Raw genomic sequence first — 18,516 nt, 5'->3', positions numbered from 1 at the left:
TTGCACAAGTAGTGTTCACAAGAGGCGCAAGATTTGTTCCTTACCTCGATTCAAATTCGATAAGTCACCGGAAAATCCATGATGCCGTTTTGCATGTAGCAACACAACACCATCTCCTCAACTCTAACAGAACAAGAATCATTAACAAGGGATGTACAAAAGCACCGTGTTATGTTTATAAAATGCTGTTACCTAGAACGAGAATTGTGTTTTCTATATTGAAGAATGCAAAACTTACAAATTCTATCACGCGCCGACATTTATCAATGACATGTTTTATTTGTTTAAAGCTCCTAGAAGCAGCATTCAAAAGGTGTTCTCATGGAGTACCAAATTATGACGCCAGAAATACTGCGTTTTAATCGCTAGTGTTAGTAATGAAGTTTTTTTTTTTTTTTTTTTTTTTTTTTTTTCGTTAGAACGGCCTGGCCGTATCGACTTATTTTACCACGTAGCCGGATAGTCAGTCCTTGCTACGGGGGATTGGCCCGGATGGGATTTTGGTCCGGTCCGTTCGTGTGAAGACCGGCTCCGCTACCATCACGCCACCGGGCCGCCCCAATTAGTAATGAAGTTACCTGGAAATAAAAACCCACATGAGTAATGCATGTACTTGGTTTCGGGCAAAACAATCTTATTCCGCAAATACATACTAGGCGTCTCCACCATAGTGTTGGCGAACATGCGAACAGGAAGTTTGAAGTTATTTGTATTTAGATAGGAGCCGATAAATAGAACGAAGCCATATCAATTATTATTTCTAGGCCTTCTTTCATTGTGTGTCTCGAAAATATAGATAACGGCTAATTTTAAAATCTTCTAACTTCACTGTTTACCCCATCGGAAGCATGTTAATCTAAGCAAAGCTTTTTGTCTACTATTGCGTAAAACATGATAAAATTCTCGTATAAAATATCAAATCATTAACCCTAGACAAGAGAGCATCCCTTGACAAGTAGAAAAGTTTAATTAGAAGTGAACTGAGTGGACTACATTACATGATGCCACTCTTTCCCATGAGTTTGGTAGTTACATTGTATAATGAGAACTCACTACATACTCATATACATATCTCAAGTAGTCTCTGATGAATTTATTTGTTTCAATGCAAAAACAGTATTTCATTGGAACACGTGGTAACAACGGACGCGGGAAAAATACTTCAAATTTGTTCGAAACGTCACTGTGAACAACTGGTGGAATTTCCATTGTGCCATTGCTGTCATCAACGCATACTGTCAACAACGAAACTGTTTGCGTAAATAAGTTAGCTGCCTGATAAAGGTTTTACTTGAAAACATTCAATTTTCATAGTAGAATTGGCATTTTGGAAGGTAAAACTGATAAACAGCGTTTGTTAACACAAATCAACGATACAACATTCATACTGTATGGTTGCAATTAAGGGAGAACATAAAGTGATTTGTCATAGTGTGATCTCTACCCATGTAGCATGATCGTTGATATTTTCTGCCAGTATTTCGTGGCTTTAGAAGACAATTTGAGATAGAACGTTGTTAATCTTAATTCACCACAAAATGTCTTGTGAAGTAAAAGTTCTCGCCAGCATTGACAACTTTACCGAAGTGCAGGAACAGTTCGGTTTGAGTTCGGGTGAGTTAGAAAACTTAACGCTGCTGACAAAGAATTAATGTTTCTGCTATTCTTGTTTCACGAACTACGGCAGAAGAAAACTGGCTGAATGCAGTTTGCTACTCGTTATCTCCCGCTGGAGACATTCTGGCACTAGGGCACGGATCGATTCTGGTAGTATTGGCCTCTCGGTGGGATCGACAGCGGCAGCTCAATGTCTACAAAATAGCATGGCGGGGAGCGATCGATAGCTCCAGTTGCATCATCACCAGCATACTCTGCACGCCCATCGTTGGCCAGGGCCAGAGCTCGCAGACAATAGTCGACTTTAGTTACATCATTGTGGGGCTCGACGATGGACAGGTGTTGTTTTACGGTGAAAACGGTACGCTCATTCACTCGCAGATTTTCCATCAGGAACCGATACAAGCCATCAAGGCACAAAGCGGAAAACATATCAACGAAGAGCTCTACGTGCTGTACCCTTCCTGTAGTGTAATTTTACAGGGCGCACAGGTATTCCCTTTGTTGCGCAGCTTACGACAACAGATCAATCGTTACGGTGCCGGTAGTCCGAAGGTGAATGAAGCACAGGAAACAATTGCTTGTCGCAAATGGAGTTACGAAAAGGGCATGACGATAGTGGATGCCGCAGTCGTTGGACCGCAGAAGAGTTGCACCTTCGATCATCTGTTAACGGCCAGCTTGGAAGGTGGGTTCTTCGCGAAATACAGACATGCGGCTCCGCAGAACTCGCTGATAATTGCTGCCGGTAGCAAACCATACGTAGGCTTTCATTACGCCAAGGAAGGATTTACGCAACCGGTATTGGCGGATGTGGCGAGAGCTGTAGCTAGCAAAATTAAATCTGCCTTACCGTAAGTATTTTTTTTACCGCTTCATTCGATTGCGGACTAATTGAGCGTTTCACTTTACAGTTCGTGGCTTGGCGGTGGTGGTGCTTCCGCTCAACAACAAACTGCCGCAGAACCCCAACTGCCTCCTTCAGAACCGCTAATATGCAGATTCGGATTATGCGATTTGCAACGAAATGCATTTGCCGTGTGGCTTGCGCCGAACTACCAGCTGGCAGCCGTTGCGGATCACCTTGGGCGCATTATCCTTGTCGACTGCCAGCGCGGAATCGCTTTGCGCATTTGGAAGGGATATCGTGATGCGCAGTGCGGATTTGTGGAGGTAACAGAGAAGCTACCGAAGGAATCTTCCTCTTCCTCCACCGTAGGCGCAGGTCGAAAGATGGATCGTCAAAAAGCATTGTTTCTTGTTATTTATGCTCCGCGTCGTTCGGTATTAGAGATATGGTCCCTCCGTTCTGGTGGTCCAAAGGTGGCCGCCTTTAGTGCAGCTAAGAACGGCCAGCTGATATACAACACCCACAGCCAGATGGGAGTGACAAGTGGTTCAAGCAAGATTAAGTACACTGGCCACGGATGCACCTTTTTCGATCCGTCCGATAGCAGTTTGAAAGAGATCGTGATACCATTTCACTGTGCATTAAGTGATTCTAAGTCAACACTAGCCAAAGATCTGCATTTGCTAAAGCGATTAAAAGTTTGTTTGAAATCGGGTGATGGTAGCGAGTCGGAAGAGTTGGAAGAAATGACCGACATGTGTCGGTGTTTCGAGACGGATGAAGTGCGCCTTCAGTGTGTAGAAATGTTGGCTAAGCAGCGCAAAATTCGTCCCAAACTGTTCGCAGCTGTGGTGGATATATTTGCCGAAGTTTCAGTTGAAGGATCAATCACGAACACTACGATCGGTCCATCGGAAGCATCGGTACTAATGGATGACGAACTCGGTGATGATCAGGAAACACAATCGATCTGCTTGGCGCCTGGCAAAAGCCCACTTCGTGTGGTGTGTGAGAATTATCAAAGATTAGTCATGTTTTATCTGCATCTACACGGAGATAAGCCCACGATCGAGCATGGTGATAAAGCCAGATTGCAGGCGGACAAGAGCGAAGAGAAATCGATGGACGGTTCCGAATCCGATGAGAAGATTGTTTTCAGTAAGGACGAGGAAAAGAAAATGAATGTACAACTTTCCGATCAGGAACTTACGGTGATCGAGCAGTTGATTGAACTGATTAGGATGAACGAGGGTGAGGGACTACAGACGGGTCAGAACGTTACAGTTGGGACCGTAAGCAGTACGGCTTCGAAAGGCGTTAAGTTCGACGAGAGTGCAAGTTCAGGTGTCCGTAATTCCAGCTTCATGGAGTACCTTTCTTCGTTCAACGTTACCAATGAGGATCTTATTCTGTTGCGTGACGATAACGGTGGCAGTACACATGCAAGTTTAGGGAAGATCATTTTTGAAAAGCTCTATCGAACGGATTCGAACCGTTTGGTTGGGTTCGTGGATGCGGCCGAGGCGTGCAGTCTTATGCCCGAGGATTTGCTGCGTACATTCCTCGCATACTGGCTACGGTTACCGTTCAACTACAACGATATTTCCACACTGATTGAAGACTTGACGCAATTTAATGCGGTGCTGCATCAGATATGTTTGCTGGCACGAGATAAAATCCTGTTCGAAAATAATGCCATCTGTTTGTGGTGGCAATCGGTGCGAGAATATTTGCTCGAGTCACCATGTGCATTGCGTGGGCTACTAGCAGCATTGATGTGTCGCAACGAAGCCCTACGGCATGAAACACGTCGCCGAAGCGATGAGGAGCAGATCACGAGTGAACAGTTTGAGCAAGTGTCGCAGGAAGCGTGTCAGTGGATGCTGTTGATCTACAAACTAGAGGACGTAGCTATTCTTGGGAAGATTCTAGTAGAAAACATTCGATGCCGAAACCCACGCTGGCCTACTCTGAAATATGAAAAACCGATCGTTAGCCTCAAGGAAATTTTAACCGGTGGCAAAGGCATAGTGTCGGAATTAGTTGCGAAATGGGTATCCTCGACTGGAATCGATCCGCCAATGTTAGTAATCGAGGTGCCACAGGAAGCAACGGAAATCGACCCGAAGCCGGTGGCCGGAGAAGCTTCTCCCGAGAAGGAATCCGAGAAGAACAACAGACGCGAACGGAATCGACGGTTAGCGTTGATGAAGGCAAATCTGTTGCTGACGTCTGAGTATGGACCGTCTGCAGAGGATAACGAACAAGAAGAGCTTGATCCGGTGCTGTATAACTTGAACATTCTTCGGCTGCACTTTCCCTTTAGTCTCGATTCTGGTCAGCTGCTGGCGCAGCTCGCCTGGGAGTACATTGGAGCGTGGAGTAGAAATATGGCAAATGTGGCCTGTCTGCAAGCTGGGCTTGCATCGCTCAAAGCTATCCCACGATTGCAGTACTCGATTAAACACGGTCTCTGCTGTATGATATGGAACGCGCATCTCAAAATTCCACTCGAAGCCACAAAGAAGCTGGTCAACAAAGTGGGTCGGCTGCCGAAGGAGAAGCTCTGCCTGCAGGATATCGGTATCAGTGATGCACTTGTGCCACAGTTTCTTGAATGTTGCCTCGCATTTTTCGAACAGTTTGCTGGCAGCATCGACCACGACAAGCTGGAGCTACGTTTCGAGGATCTGTTGCAGGAAGGACCTGTACCGTTAACGACGCTAGCTACACAACAATCGTCAGCGAATATGGCTTTGTTAAAATTACATCAGGAACTTGCGACGGTTCTGCTGATACTGACGTCGTTCCATGTGCGCTACGCCAATAAGCCCATCCAGCAGCTGTTCGACGGGATGTCGAATCAGGCATTTTTTTCAGAAATAAATCGCCAACAGAGCACTACGAATGCGCTACCCAAGGCGGACCAACTGCTGCGAAAAACGCGACTAGAGTTTCTGTGCCGCACGGTAACGGCAACAATGGAACTGATCCACGAGGATTTGGAAACCGTGTACTATACGGACCATAACAGCTGGATGGACACGATCGAGCGGCTTGCAGATGGGTGGGAACTCGAGTTTGGTGACATTCGCAAGCATCAGGTAAGTGTGTGATAACGCAAATTCATTTCATTGCGAGAATTCCTTTCTCCTTTATTGGCAATTTCCGAAGAACATTATGTTATACGAATTATTCAACGCTCATCAACCTATTTGTTATAGATAATCGAACTGTATGCTTATGGATGGGACACATACGCACACGAGCTACTGGAGAACGTTATTCCGGACCAAACGTTCTCCAACCTGTTGCTAACGATAGCGGGTAGACGTTTGGCACTATACACCAAGGCGAATCCGACGGCCTGGGGACAGATCGCTGCCGTCGGTCCACTGCTCACCGACTATCTCGATACGCTCGTAAGTGTTGGGCAGGTTTACTTGCTGAATCGTTAAAGACGTACGCAAAAAGCGAAACATTACTGCTGAAACTCATGTAATATCGACTTTATCTCTCTTTCTCTGCTTACTCACAACATCCCGAATATCCTTTCCCTATTCCCATCCACTCCTTTGCCGTGTGTAAACCAAACCGGCTGAACATGTTTGACGCACAAGGTAAGCAACAACAATTACGGACCACCGCTGCGTTCCGTCGAGACAGACGAAACCACGCTGGCAACGGCGGCTGGCAGTGATTTGTTTATCGAAAAGATAACGAAACTAACCGAGAAAGCCTTCAACTGCCTGTCGACGGTGGCAGTCAACGCGAAGGGCACCTCCAAGGAATTACGTGTTGCCGGCTTAATATTTGACGCTTGCGCCACCATCAAAGACCATCGACATTAGTAGCGGATGATAGACGGTTGGTAAAGAGCCGATCCTTCTAAAAAAACCACGTGATATCGGTGTCTGCTGTTCTTTTTTGTCATTTTTACCAGCCTCCGCATATTTAGCAATCAGAGAGTTGGGAGATGGTTCGTTTTATTGTGAATAATTACAATTCAATTTTAAACGTATGGGATGATTCATGATTGAGTGCTTGTTTTCGTAAAAGTGTCAAGACGACCTACCAACTAGCACCGATTCTAAAGAAATCCAACCACAGTACAGTTAACATATGTCTCGAAAATGTTAATAAAACACCTGTTGACTTGGACAAAACGTGCATTCTAATCATCGTTTCTGTCGTAAGATACGATTACGCCAGACGCAGAAGGAGACAAGATATCGTGGCTAAATGAGTGAAGGTAAATTAATCTTAAGTCTTTTCCTTTTGAGTCTTCGCAATGGATTCCGCTTTCGTTTTGCAATCGCCCCAGGAATTACCGAGAAATACGGCGTGGAGCTTCAGTTCCATGTTATTATTTCCCGTGCGGCTTCTGATTAAATTATGCGTAATAAATATTTGCATTTTCTTTGCGAGTCAGACAGTATTGGTTAGAATGTGGAGCCGCCCGCGAAAGTATAAAGCTGCGTGATAGTGGCCACAAACCCAAGTGTCGGTTGTGGTCATGCTCGTTAGTAAGGCAAAGGTTTTACTTGGAATCGCAACACGACAACAGCCTGGTGAATGCCTTGCTGTTATGCTCAATTACCTGTAACGAAAGGATTTAAAATGTTTGGTATTCATTCCTCGTAATCTAATGACTTTTCATCAGCTTTATTTAAGTGGTTTTCTTTCAGGAAATGAAATTAAGTAAAGCGTGTCATCACACCTATTATGCCAGATTTCGTTTTAAAAAATATGGTGGTTTCCAAGGAATGTCTGAAAAGAAGAAGAATTATACTTTCATGGAAATCTGAATATAACTTAAACATAGATGAATTAAAGTACACAACTGGTGGCAGGGAATACGTTGCAGCGCATGGTTCATTTTCCTATGATTGATGAGTACCAAGTACAATTTTAATTTCGATGTTTCGAATACAAGTTGTTAAGACACGATTTTGATTATGAAATACAAATGAATCCAAACCATTTTCTGCTGATATCAAGAAGAATCACTGCATTGGTAGGCAAGAAATTACAAAAGGTATTTCGCGAAAGCACAGACCCTTTACGTTCGTCAGCGTCAGGCTCGTTTCTGAGACTGAAAGGTGACGTTCCGTGAACGTGATGACGTGATTTCCTTCCAGACGAAAGTATTGGGCGCATCTGACAAGCATTTAATCAAGTTATCCCATTAATCAAACCGAGTCGTTTATCCTAACGGCGGCATGTCTTATTTAACCCTCAAAGTGTCGCAGTGCTTTGCCCACGCAGCCCCGGAATCGATGGTACGTTGTCTAAATAGGCGGAGGTGGCAATGAAGCTTACTAACATCCTCATTAGACTCTCCATCCATCATTGCTCTTAAAGTTGTTTCTTACTTGCTTTACAAAGAGAAAACATTCTCGGCAAAAGCAATTCCTTCTCAATGTCCTTGGGTCACTTTAATGGGGGGGGGGGGGGGGGGTCACCCTTAGTTTCGATAATTTACGTTAGATGGCGGTTGCCATAATGTTTATGGTCAACCACTAGCTTTCAGAAGCTACTTAATGTTGTAGCATATCGCAAAAAGGATGGATTTAGTATCAAATAGATGCTGTACTGGAATAAAAGGCATTGGGATCGTACTTCTAATTCTTATTAAAAAAAAAAAGAAATGCAAATACTAACGGATGTTAACGGTAATCTACCACTACTTACAAAAGAGACGGAAGATGCGGTCGCCGTAGTAATATTGAAACAAACAAATCAAGTTTGGTAGCTTCATCTGGCCAAACCGAACTCCTTCTTCTCTCGTCGACTAAATACCTAAGCTACATTCGCTCTGGTGAACCAACAAATTGCGCTCTGGTGAAGCAACAAATTGAAGCTCGTAACCACTACGCGTGGACGTGTGTGGGTTTGGCAAATAGTGGCCGGATGCCTTGTTTACACTGCAAGCAGTTAACCTTAAAGTAACGCATTTTCCGATCTAAATAATATCTCACCAGTAGCCGTTTACCACAGATCGTGAGGGGGTCGCCTTTACCTGCTTGGCTGGACGCCCTTTCACCGTTTCAACGGCAAAGCTTTCCCCGAAACGACACGGGAAAACATCAGCGGTATAATGAACGCCACTCACGCAATAAATCAACAGCTGACGGTGTGGCGCCCTTCGAGGAAGGATTCCTTTGAATGTTTCATCTGGTAGGAACCAGGTAAACGTTCCTTGCGTCTCTCGCTACCGGCTACCAGCAGCATGCCGGAGAAATCGGTTGAACACTGCACTAATTAAGCATTAAATCGAGCCATTTGATGGAAGTGTGCGAACGTCACCGTCACCACCGCTGGTGTGACGGTAGCACAATCAATACACAAATAGGCTTAAAATCATACCACAGATTTCGCCACCTTTTGCAGGTATCAGAGAAACCGCAATTGGCAATTGTTACGCATCGGTTAACTCTCCGCATAGGTGCGGGGGTCCTTTTATGTGGGGTAGAATTTTTTTAATTAAAGGTGGGTTTGTTACGTGGGTTTGAGCTCGTGATGGTAAACAAGAACATTTGTTGGTAGCACACACGGAATGAATTACTTTAATGTTCATAATTGCTTACCACGACTTAAGGCGAAAATTCGTTAAAATTGTTAATCATGGATCTTCTGTGCTGCAGCGCAAATCAACTGCGAGCGTATTTCGCAGAAAAGCTTTCACACACTAAGCAATTAAATTATTTGAGATGCATTTTTATTTATTCGTGAAATAAAAACAAACACCCTATGTGTTTGGAAACGAATATAGCGAAAAGCAATAGCAAGACTCTGGCGCAAAAGCTCGTTTTCAATAGAATGTGTGCCGTCACAGTTTATATCCGCGATTCCATCGGATTGCGCGTGAAGTGTGTTCTGTGTCGGAGGAAACCACATGGACCACCCACGCGTGTGAAACCGACAGTGAATTATGTATGAATGAAAATAGGTATGTTTGAAAACCCATGAAACGAAACGGAAAGAGATACAAAAAACGCCGTAGCGATATTATTTATTTAAGGCCGTTTGTTTGCTGGCTGGTAGGTGCAAAAGTGGGCGGAAAAATGGATTTGTGTTGATTGCAGTTTGGTGAATAAGTCGTGTTATCGCTGAATGGTTTCTTAGAATTGAGCAGTACAATAACTTTTTTAAGCATGTTTCGACAAACAAGCGGAAAATCCAGACACAGGAAGAAAGAAGAAAAGAAAAGTGAATCTTTGCTTGCGTTAAGACGAAGTATTATATTAGAAAATAGAACTATTTACATTTAGCACACTCCTGAAATATGAAATATTCATGCTAAACGTGTAACACGTGACTAAACGTGTCTTCCTGGGTCGCGCATATCATCGCAAAACCTTCATCCATCCAAACACGACATTAAGGTAACCTCTCTTCGCCATTAGAGCCTTTCAACGGACGTCGTTGATTACGCAGAACATTGCCCGCAGCATCGTACAGAATTGCAATACGAAAACCAAGTTCGTATCATAACAAATAGCAGCTGCATGTTTCAACCACTCGTCTACCTACCGGAGACTGTAGGTGTTCTGTGAACCATCAGCTTGGCTCTGTCTGAGGCGGAAATGCATGTAAATTTTGCGCAGTTTATACGTCACTTAGCATCGTACGTCAGGGGAAGTTCAGTTTCTGTTTCTGTTTCAGTTCCTCTTTTCTGCTGAGACTGGCGACGTTAACTTTTTGATAGTTTGTCAGGAAGATTCCATAGTTTCAGGCGGATCTATCACAAGTAAACAGCTCGCGCAAACATCCGCCGGCAGCTCTACAATTTGCATCACAAAAATCTCGTTTGCCCGTTCGGAGCATCATCGTAAATATTAATATACTAAACAACGGATTTGTAACAGTTGATAACACGTTTAGGGCAAGCAAATTAATTTTTTGTTGGTCCAAATTTCATACCAACACAAAATATCTCCTTGACGGTTGTACCCACATTCATCGCATTGTCACAAACAGTTGGAGCATGTGAGGCAAAATTTACTTTTTTCACAACTTTCGTTTTACCATTTGTTGACATTTGTCCTCGCGAATATATCCCGCACGGATCAAAGCCATAATAACATGACGACCATATGAAGCTGAATGAAATGGGTCGGTACCGTATAGTAAAGGTACATGTTAATCCACTGGGAATATCATATCATATGCGTTGCCATCGTGCTGCCTGTATGTGTCGAGATAACGGAGCACGACAAATGGGGAAAGTATTTAAAATGACGAAAAAAAGACAAGGCCAAAGTTTAATTTTCCATCCCACAAGCGCCAATGTGTGGAACGAAACACACAACGCATTCAACGCAAACACAATTAAGTGGTCTTTTCACCTGTTCGTGTACTGGATCCTATGGGTATGGATCGTTGATGTTGCGTTGGTCTATGAAAACTTTTACTACAGGTTATATCCGCGGCATATTTTTATACGACAAACAATAATAGGATGATTCTACAGCTGCAGTCAATTTATGTAGGCAAGTCCTGCGATAAAAGGTGATGATGGAGGAGGGGGAAGGGTACCGCAATGCAAACTTTTTATTTAATTCGGGTGTGTTAGTAACGTTATATCGCATGCAATAATACAGCTCCTCTAATGAGTTTTCAACTTAATTCAATTTGCCGTTAAGTTTTGATGAAACATTTACATAAATTCCCGATCAGAAAACGGGAAGCATTCCCCTTGAGCTATTACACTACTATTAACCTTAAATGTAGTACCATGATAACCACGTGGGCTAATTATGCAGCCCAACAACACTAACTTCCTCTCCTTCGCCACATTTCATCGAAGCTGGCGTGTTGATGCCGCCATCATAGCGTACTAGATTGAAAAAATTTACCTCTGTTTACTGTTTTGCAAACGGGGTTCCTCCATAATTTGAAACTTTTTCACTATTGTTTCACTTGTTCGGTCGCGCAAGGTTCGTTCGTTTGGTTCGTCACGAAGAGCAAAACCTCATTTCGGTAAATAGCATCCTATTATCTACGGAACATTCAAAACATCCAACAACCGCACCGGTAAGCCAGCCGAAACGAAGAGAAATTCTTGGGGATTTTCCAGTAAAAGGATGGAAAAGGGGGTTTTTCCGTACGTTACCCCATTCTTGCTGGCGTTACGCTTCGTGGTACGCGTTTCAGCCATTAGCGACTGTAAAAATGTGATCCCCGTGCTACGGAAGACCAGTCGTTCAAAACTCCTCCTTGATATTCGATGCCATTTTCCAGCCCCGTTTCCTTTGCTGTGCCATTTTCCCAACCCCAAAATGGACCAAAGTTTTGTGAAAAATTTGATTCATTTTGTTTCCGTTTCGCGAATGCTTGGTGTAATTATGAATTTTTCATTAGCCACTTCTATTTTCGGCAACAATGGGGCTAAAATGCTAATTTTCAAACACACAGTTACAATAAGGTGTGATTTCCTGTACCAAGCAAAGTGGGAGGCTAAAACAATGCGTGTGGCAAGCGCAACTTGGTGTAAATAAAGCAAGTAACTAGAAGTACGAAAAAGCAACAATTGGCGTCATTAAAGCGTATGGTGAGTGCGTAAATAATAGGACAATAAACTTAGCACGTTGGGAGGGTGCTTTTTTAAAGAATCTGAATCCTTTTTTTGTGACGGGAAGAAAATCCTCACAAAAATATTTATCAAATGGCAATGTTTCTTGCTGCAACATTTGCAAACGATTTCCATTAATATTTCTCAATGTAAGCCTCTTTCGACGAGTATGTCGTATTGCAACAGTACATTTCGAACCGTTGTTTAGTTGCAAAACCTGACATTTTTGGCACTGTTCAAGGTATTTCATATTATGAAATTCCACTCGCGAATTAGATTGGAAAGGATAGCGAAATAGCGCCCACAATCCTTTTGAACCGAGCAATACAAATTGAACACTCCACCTGCAAAGCACACATTCAGACACGGACCCGCAAATTCTGTGCATGCGAACATTCTCGCACATAACATTGCGGACATCCAATTACAGCTGTGAATGTGGAAGTACCGGATGTTGAGTTTAATTCTTTTCAATTAATTTTCGATTTTATGTTGCCTGTACTAATGAGTGTGCGGGAAATGAAAGCCACACGTGTTAATTCAACAAGCTAATGAAGATCCCTTAACGACAGCTGTCAGAGTAAGCTTTCCTCAACTGTCTGTTTGTTAACGGCGAACTAATATACCTTCCAGTCGAGAGGCTCAGTCATGTTTGTGGTAAAGCTTTCAAACGCAGGTCCATAACCTTTTACAAGCTCACCGATGCGAGTGGCGCTGTTCAACCTTACCCCAGAATTTTCTTCTCAACCCATCAACCGTAACGGTAACACGGTATGCAACATTTAAAAAATAAACTCCCAACCAATCGATACCACAGACTACGAGTTATTGAAACCTTAAGAGATAAAAAAACATTTCCATTACTTACAACACAAACGAAGAGGAAAATTTTGTTGCGGCAGACCACAGACGCAGAACAGAAAACCCAAACTGTGGCCTCCCAAAACGGGCCAATCATGAATTACCTTCCAGTATCCGGTATTCGCGGTATTCGATTAATTTCCGCTAGATGGCATCAAATCCTATCACGTTACACGGTGGGACTATTGCGAAGGTTCAATCTGTTGCCTTTCCAGATTTCACATAAAACATCAGTCAAGCCGCTCTTGGACGCGGTGCTTGAAAAGAGGCGAAAAGGCTTACACAGTGCAGAAATGGACAGCATGACAAACTTAGCCGCATCGGTAAGGTTCGTGTTACGCTGTCTGAGGGTTTCGGTGCCATTTTTTTTTTTCAATGAAATTCGATGGAAATATCAACAAAAGAACGGCAAAGGATGAATGGTGCACCAGAAAAGAAAAAAAATGGTGATGTAACGAATGAATAGGGCGTTTGATTCAGTTTACTCACGTTACAACCCTTTTTCAGAAGCATTTCGGTTTATTATTAGCTACAAAAAACTGATTTCAGATGTTTGCAGCTGAAGAAATGAATAACCTTGGTACCTGAATTTTTATTGACCTAAAATTTGCCTAAAACAATTAACCTAATATGTAATCATGCCTTCAATAGTATGATTAAAAACATTAAATAACATTCCAACCTGCGCCAATACCACCACGCAGTGGGAAATTCCAGGAAGCCTGCAACTGATCGTGATCCTAAGCAATTGAACCGCAATACGCGCGTTGTATTTCCGTCCTTCATTAAAGTTGATGCCCTCGAAAGCCAACATTAAGGGCCCAGACTTGTGCCGAAGCGAAAGTCTGTCGGGACGAACTTGAACTTGTCATCGGACGGTGTTTGAGACTTACTTCCATCCTTCCGTGCCTGCGTGATTCATCGTCTAGCCACCTCTCCAGGATATTCCCACCCGGTTGTATAACACTTGTTGCATGTGCTAGACACGCACAGTAGGGGAAGTTAGCAGTCTCACAAATTCGAGTGACACGAAAGACACTCATTACCATCCCGCGTAATGCTCTTTTCTCCTTTACGAACAGGAGAGGTGAGTCTGCGCATTGCTGATACGAATAGAATTCCGAAGGAGAATTCATTCAACTACGACTTCTGATGGTTAACGAAGGTGGGCCTGTCTCACAACGTTTGCCCAAATATTCTTCAATGAATGTTTACCTTTGCCTGCAGAGGTTATCTACCATCCTTGTGGAGAATATGAAATTGGTTATGAACCCCATCGGGATGCTGAAGGTATCGTATAAATCAACCCACGTACCACGCATCTCCCACAGTCTAAGGGAGCTCCATTCCACGTTCTGCTTCACTTAAGTATCGTCCTCGGACAGATACTACAAAAATGAAAACACTTGCCGACGCAAAGGTCCGGTTAGATCCGAAACCAGTAAAGAGACATATCAAGCGAGGGATTGTTCGTGCTGATTAATGAGGACTAAAGACTACGCAGTGCAGGGTCAAAGCGAACTCATCCCATGGGGCTGAGCTCAAGAGTGTAGACATAAAAATAACACTTCGTATAAATAATACATGTCCATTCTTTTGTTCACTCGATAGGGGGTGTTAATTCCACGTAAAATACTGACGGCAAATCGAAATAGCTTTAATTAAACGTGTTTCCCTTGCATGGTGCTGACCGTCGTTAGGTGAATGTTCGAATTAATGGCAGTAATCGTCAGGCGCATAATCCGCGAGTGATATATACGTTTTGAAATACATTTTATTATTTGAACATGAGACACGAGGCAAGATAGGGACCTTATAAGAAAAAACTATACTTTATACACTCCGACACCGACACTTGACCTTTTGCTCTACCGGAAAGGTGTCCACATTATCCATTTTCTTCCAAGTACGCTTATTAAAATTATGTGCGGTTGTCTTATAGAAATTGTGCTTCAGCAAGCAAAATGGCAATCACCCGGTGTGAAAGCGCACCACCAACGCACAAAGAATTTCCGCCGCACATGGAAGAAGCACAAATCCATAACACACTCCAGATAAGATGAAACCGGCTGGATTGAGCACGCTGAATGCATATTAAAATATCCAATTACCATAACTATGCATGACAGGCGGGTGCACGGCGAATTGTTTAAGTACCGGTGGCTTTAAATCAAAAGCTGAAGCAGGCCACACGCATACAAAAAAGACTGGGCGAATGAGCAAAAGTATGGACATTTTCGCTCGATTGTATCTCCACCCGCTGACTAATCCTTCCTGCACACCGGTTTTGCTTTTAGGACGAATTTCCAAACGAATCTTCCGGTCCCTTGCGGTACAAGTTGGCGTACTCCATCCGTTTGCTATCCTGCTGGCAGAAATCGTAGCCAAAATCAAACGACAGCGTCTGAGTTGTGTTTGGATGGCCATAAACCTGCACACTGCCGATGGTAACGTTAAACGTAGCACCTTCGGAACAAGCAACCTGCTGGGCTTCCTCGAGCGAGGTGACATTCGCTTTGACGCTTATTGCGACACGATCGTCAAGATCGATACCAAAGTCCAGCCGGAAGCCAGGCTGCAACAGTACGCGACCCGTCATCGAACATTTCCACCGACGAATGTTACAATCAAACGCACCGACCAGATGAAGCGGTTTCAGGCGGGAAAGTTCCGCTGTCAGAGGGATCGAAGTGCCGTTGGCAAGATCAGCCAACTCTTCAACGATATCGCGCATCGGAACGATAAATCCCGGTCGCAAAAACATTGGCAAATCGGACTCAACCACCGCGTACTGCAGTACATCATTGCCCGGCATCTTCTGACCGCCCCAGAGCTCGTAGAACGTGTCCGGGAAGTAGATAGCTATCTGCGTCATTTGGGGCAATAGAACGGGAGCTACCAGCAGTGCCTCGCCAAGCATGAATTGTTCCCACAGATCCATGGTGTAGTTGTAGGCTTCCTCGTAGTGGTAAAACATTGGCCGTAGATAGGGTGCGTTCTCCAGCAGCACGGTGTTCATATAGTCGAGCAGCGAGAAACGTTTGCGAATAATGCCATGCATTATGCGTCGTCCGAATTGGCTGAATTTATTCGGTGTGCGATCGGCTGTAACACGAAACAGTGGTAATAGGGAGGCAAACTGGTACCACCGGATGCAGAGCTCCTCGGAAACATTGACTCCTGCAAGCGGTGCATTACCACACACCGGAGTACCGGTGAAGCTGACACCTACTACCGACAGACCTATGCAACGGTCGACCTCACTACGTAGCGATATCCAGCTGGAGGAGATGTTGGAAGGAAGTATTGCCGCCCGACTACGGACATCGTAAGCTCCAGTCACAACGAAAGCATTCGATGAAGCAATCTTCTTCTGCACGACATCGAGTGCTTGGACACCGATCAGGTTATGTTGGGAAAGCGCTAGCTGCAGACTGTCCGAGAGCAACGTATTCCAGGGCAACAAATCCGCCAAGGTGGCATTCAACTCATCCGGTTGATAAATCAGCTGCTTTGGGCGTGGTAGCGAATTGTTCCGTTCATCCCGTGGACTAGCTTCCTCCAGCACGTATCCATCCGCCTCCAAGTTGACCACCTTCTCCCACTGCAAGTCCAACCATTCGGTGAGATTGGCCAAGCGACTCGTTCGCCAGTCCACGTAGACAGCGGTACGGTTTCTGACACGGCCTTGGTAAGCAAGTTGATTCCCTGCGTGACGCAGCAGGATGCCTTTTTCACGCGCATCAATGAAGGTTGGATTTCCTCCGTATCCTATAGTGAGTACAAGCGAAGGGACAAACTTCTTGCCGGCGTCTCTCAGCAGCTGCAACATCCACTCGACGTCCTTGTCGATAGTCATCGTGTCGGAGAGCCAGAACATATCGTTGTGTAAACAGTGTGAATCAAACATGACGGTGTCGTTGAGCAGGAGCTCCAAATTCTGACGCACCGTAGTAAGGTTGCGTTTCACAGACTGGTCACACACGTGCACTCCGTACGCCCAGAAGGGTGGAGTATACTGGTTCTCCAGGATGGCCTTCGATTGTCGATACAGCATGGCGGGAGTGGGTCCGGGCAAAAACTGAAGATCGAAACTCTCGCCAAGCTGTGCTCGTACTATGATGAGACGGGATCCCACAATTTCCACCTCCGTAAGTCCGGGCGTGTTGAACATTAGTCCATTGAATAGTTTCAGCTTCAAGTCTAGAATGACATTCGTTGGTTACATCGCGATACTACTGTTAGACGTACCTTAACTTACTGTAACCCATGATGATTGGCACTGCGGAGGTGTTCTGATTGTTCAATAACAAATGTTTGGTACCGGGCTCCAGATAGGCACGACCTAAGCCAAACAAAATGTCTGCTCCTAGATGTAGCGTCCATTCTATGAAGTTATCCGTCACCACCAGTGGACCACGCGCGGTGGAAAAGATCACTTCCTGATCAATCTTGCGCTTCACTTCAATGAAGAAAGTAGGACTGTAGACTTGCACCTGGTGATCGACCGTTTCTAGCTTCGTCAATGTGTTAGTGGACAGTGGAGGTTGTTCGTTTGCATTCATCTTCGATAGTAAGAACCTGAACCATCCTCCAGTATCCTCCGTAACGCTGACATCGAATCGAACCTCCTGCAGGGCCGACTTGTCGTAAGGAGTTATCGGCCTGTGTGGGGTTAGAATGGCTGGCTCGCCCGTAGTCCAATCACTCCCGATGATGTACTGATGCTCCGACGGTAATGAGTGGTAACACGTGGCCAAACTGGTATAGCAACAACCCAGCAAGTGACACTCGCTCTGTGTCAGGTTGTGTGGGTATCCGCAGGGTATGTGGTAGAGTGTCGGATGACCGCATGTACCGATGATGTCGCGCTTGTTACCATGACCAATTTCCTTCGAGAAGAAAAACAGATACGCAAATGCAGGTATTACGACACTGGCCAAACCAAGCACTACAAACAGGCGTATCGTCTTGTTCAGTAGTAGAATGTGAATGAAAGCAGGTCCTAGAATATGAAAAAAACGTGAATCAAATTTGATTGCTCGACACGACGTCACACTCGAACGCACTTTTATCGAATTCCGGAATCACGGTGGTGTCATAGCGCATTTCGGTGGAAAAATCGTTACCGTTACCGTACTGGTGTGGCGTTTTGGAACTGTTTCCATCCTGCCGACGAAACATGGCTGTAGTATTGATCGCAAACTGGATTAGTCTAAAGATTGTGCGCGTGCGTTCAAGCGTCTTTATCAATCAAAGTGAAATTTTCTTCCGACAGGCAGGCGGTAATAAACTGACACTCACTGCGGAGATTGGCCATTAATTACACTCGTCAATATACGATGGCCGTTAGATGGTAGGGCGAACCGACTTCAAAGATAAGAATTTATCAGGACGGAAACATCGGTGATAAGGTGTCGTAGTGGAACAACTCGGTGTGATGGTGTGGGAGTGACTGATTAAAGATGTTTCATATGTTTTTATTAATGTAGATTGGCAAAGTTGCAGTGCAGATTTAATTTTCGAGTAGGTATGATGCTAACAGACATTCCCGATGTCCAGATGTCCAGTTCATTTTCTGTTAATTTCGAAACAAAGAATTTTCGAAAGC

At 44.3% G+C, this 18,516-nt stretch overlaps 2 protein-coding genes across 2 annotated transcripts; one reads left to right on the top strand and one right to left on the bottom strand.

Moving 5' to 3' along the window:
• Positions 1-1,538: 1,538 nt before the first annotated feature.
• On the top strand, positions 1,539-6,318 carry LOC128707223 (rab3 GTPase-activating protein non-catalytic subunit). The gene is made up of 5 exons (XM_053802173.1): positions 1,539-1,614; positions 1,688-2,471; positions 2,532-5,571; positions 5,692-5,889; positions 6,088-6,318. Exons 1-5 carry the CDS (start codon positions 1,539-1,541, stop codon positions 6,316-6,318), a joined length of 4,329 nt encoding a protein of 1,442 aa, XP_053658148.1.
• Positions 6,319-15,198: 8,880 nt separating this feature from the next.
• Positions 15,199-18,089, bottom strand: LOC128708982 (lysosomal alpha-glucosidase-like). Its single transcript, XM_053803965.1, has 3 exons — positions 17,975-18,089; positions 17,167-17,910; positions 15,199-17,108 (listed from the first exon to the last, which is right to left on the bottom strand). The coding sequence occupies exons 1-3, from the start codon at positions 18,087-18,089 to the stop codon at positions 15,199-15,201; spliced, it is 2,769 nt and encodes a 922-aa protein (XP_053659940.1).
• Positions 18,090-18,516: the final 427 nt, after the last annotated feature.

The sequence above is a fragment of the Anopheles marshallii genome, chromosome 2 (assembly GCF_943734725.1).
Source record: "Anopheles marshallii chromosome 2, idAnoMarsDA_429_01, whole genome shotgun sequence".
Classification (NCBI taxonomy): Eukaryota; Metazoa; Arthropoda; class Insecta; order Diptera; family Culicidae; genus Anopheles; species Anopheles marshallii.
Note: the sequence above shows the minus strand (reverse complement) of the source record. Positions and strands in the feature narration are given on the sequence as shown.

Coding starts and splice junctions, on each gene's coding strand:
- LOC128708982 (XM_053803965.1), bottom strand. CDS start 18,089: ATGTTTCGTCGGCAGGATGGAAACAGTTCCAAAACGCCACACCAGTAC. Junction 17,911..17,974: donor GATTCCGGAATTCGATAAAA/GTGCGTTCGAGT, acceptor TTCATATTCTAG/GACCTGCTTTCATTCACATT. Junction 17,109..17,166: donor GCCAATCATCATGGGTTACA/GTAAGTTAAGGT, acceptor ATGTCATTCTAG/ACTTGAAGCTGAAACTATTC.
- LOC128707223 (XM_053802173.1), top strand. CDS start 1,539: ATGTCTTGTGAAGTAAAAGTTCTCGCCAGCATTGACAACTTTACCGAA. Junction 2,472..2,531: donor AAAATTAAATCTGCCTTACC/GTAAGTATTTTT, acceptor TTCACTTTACAG/TTCGTGGCTTGGCGGTGGTG. Junction 5,572..5,691: donor GTGACATTCGCAAGCATCAG/GTAAGTGTGTGA, acceptor TATTTGTTATAG/ATAATCGAACTGTATGCTTA.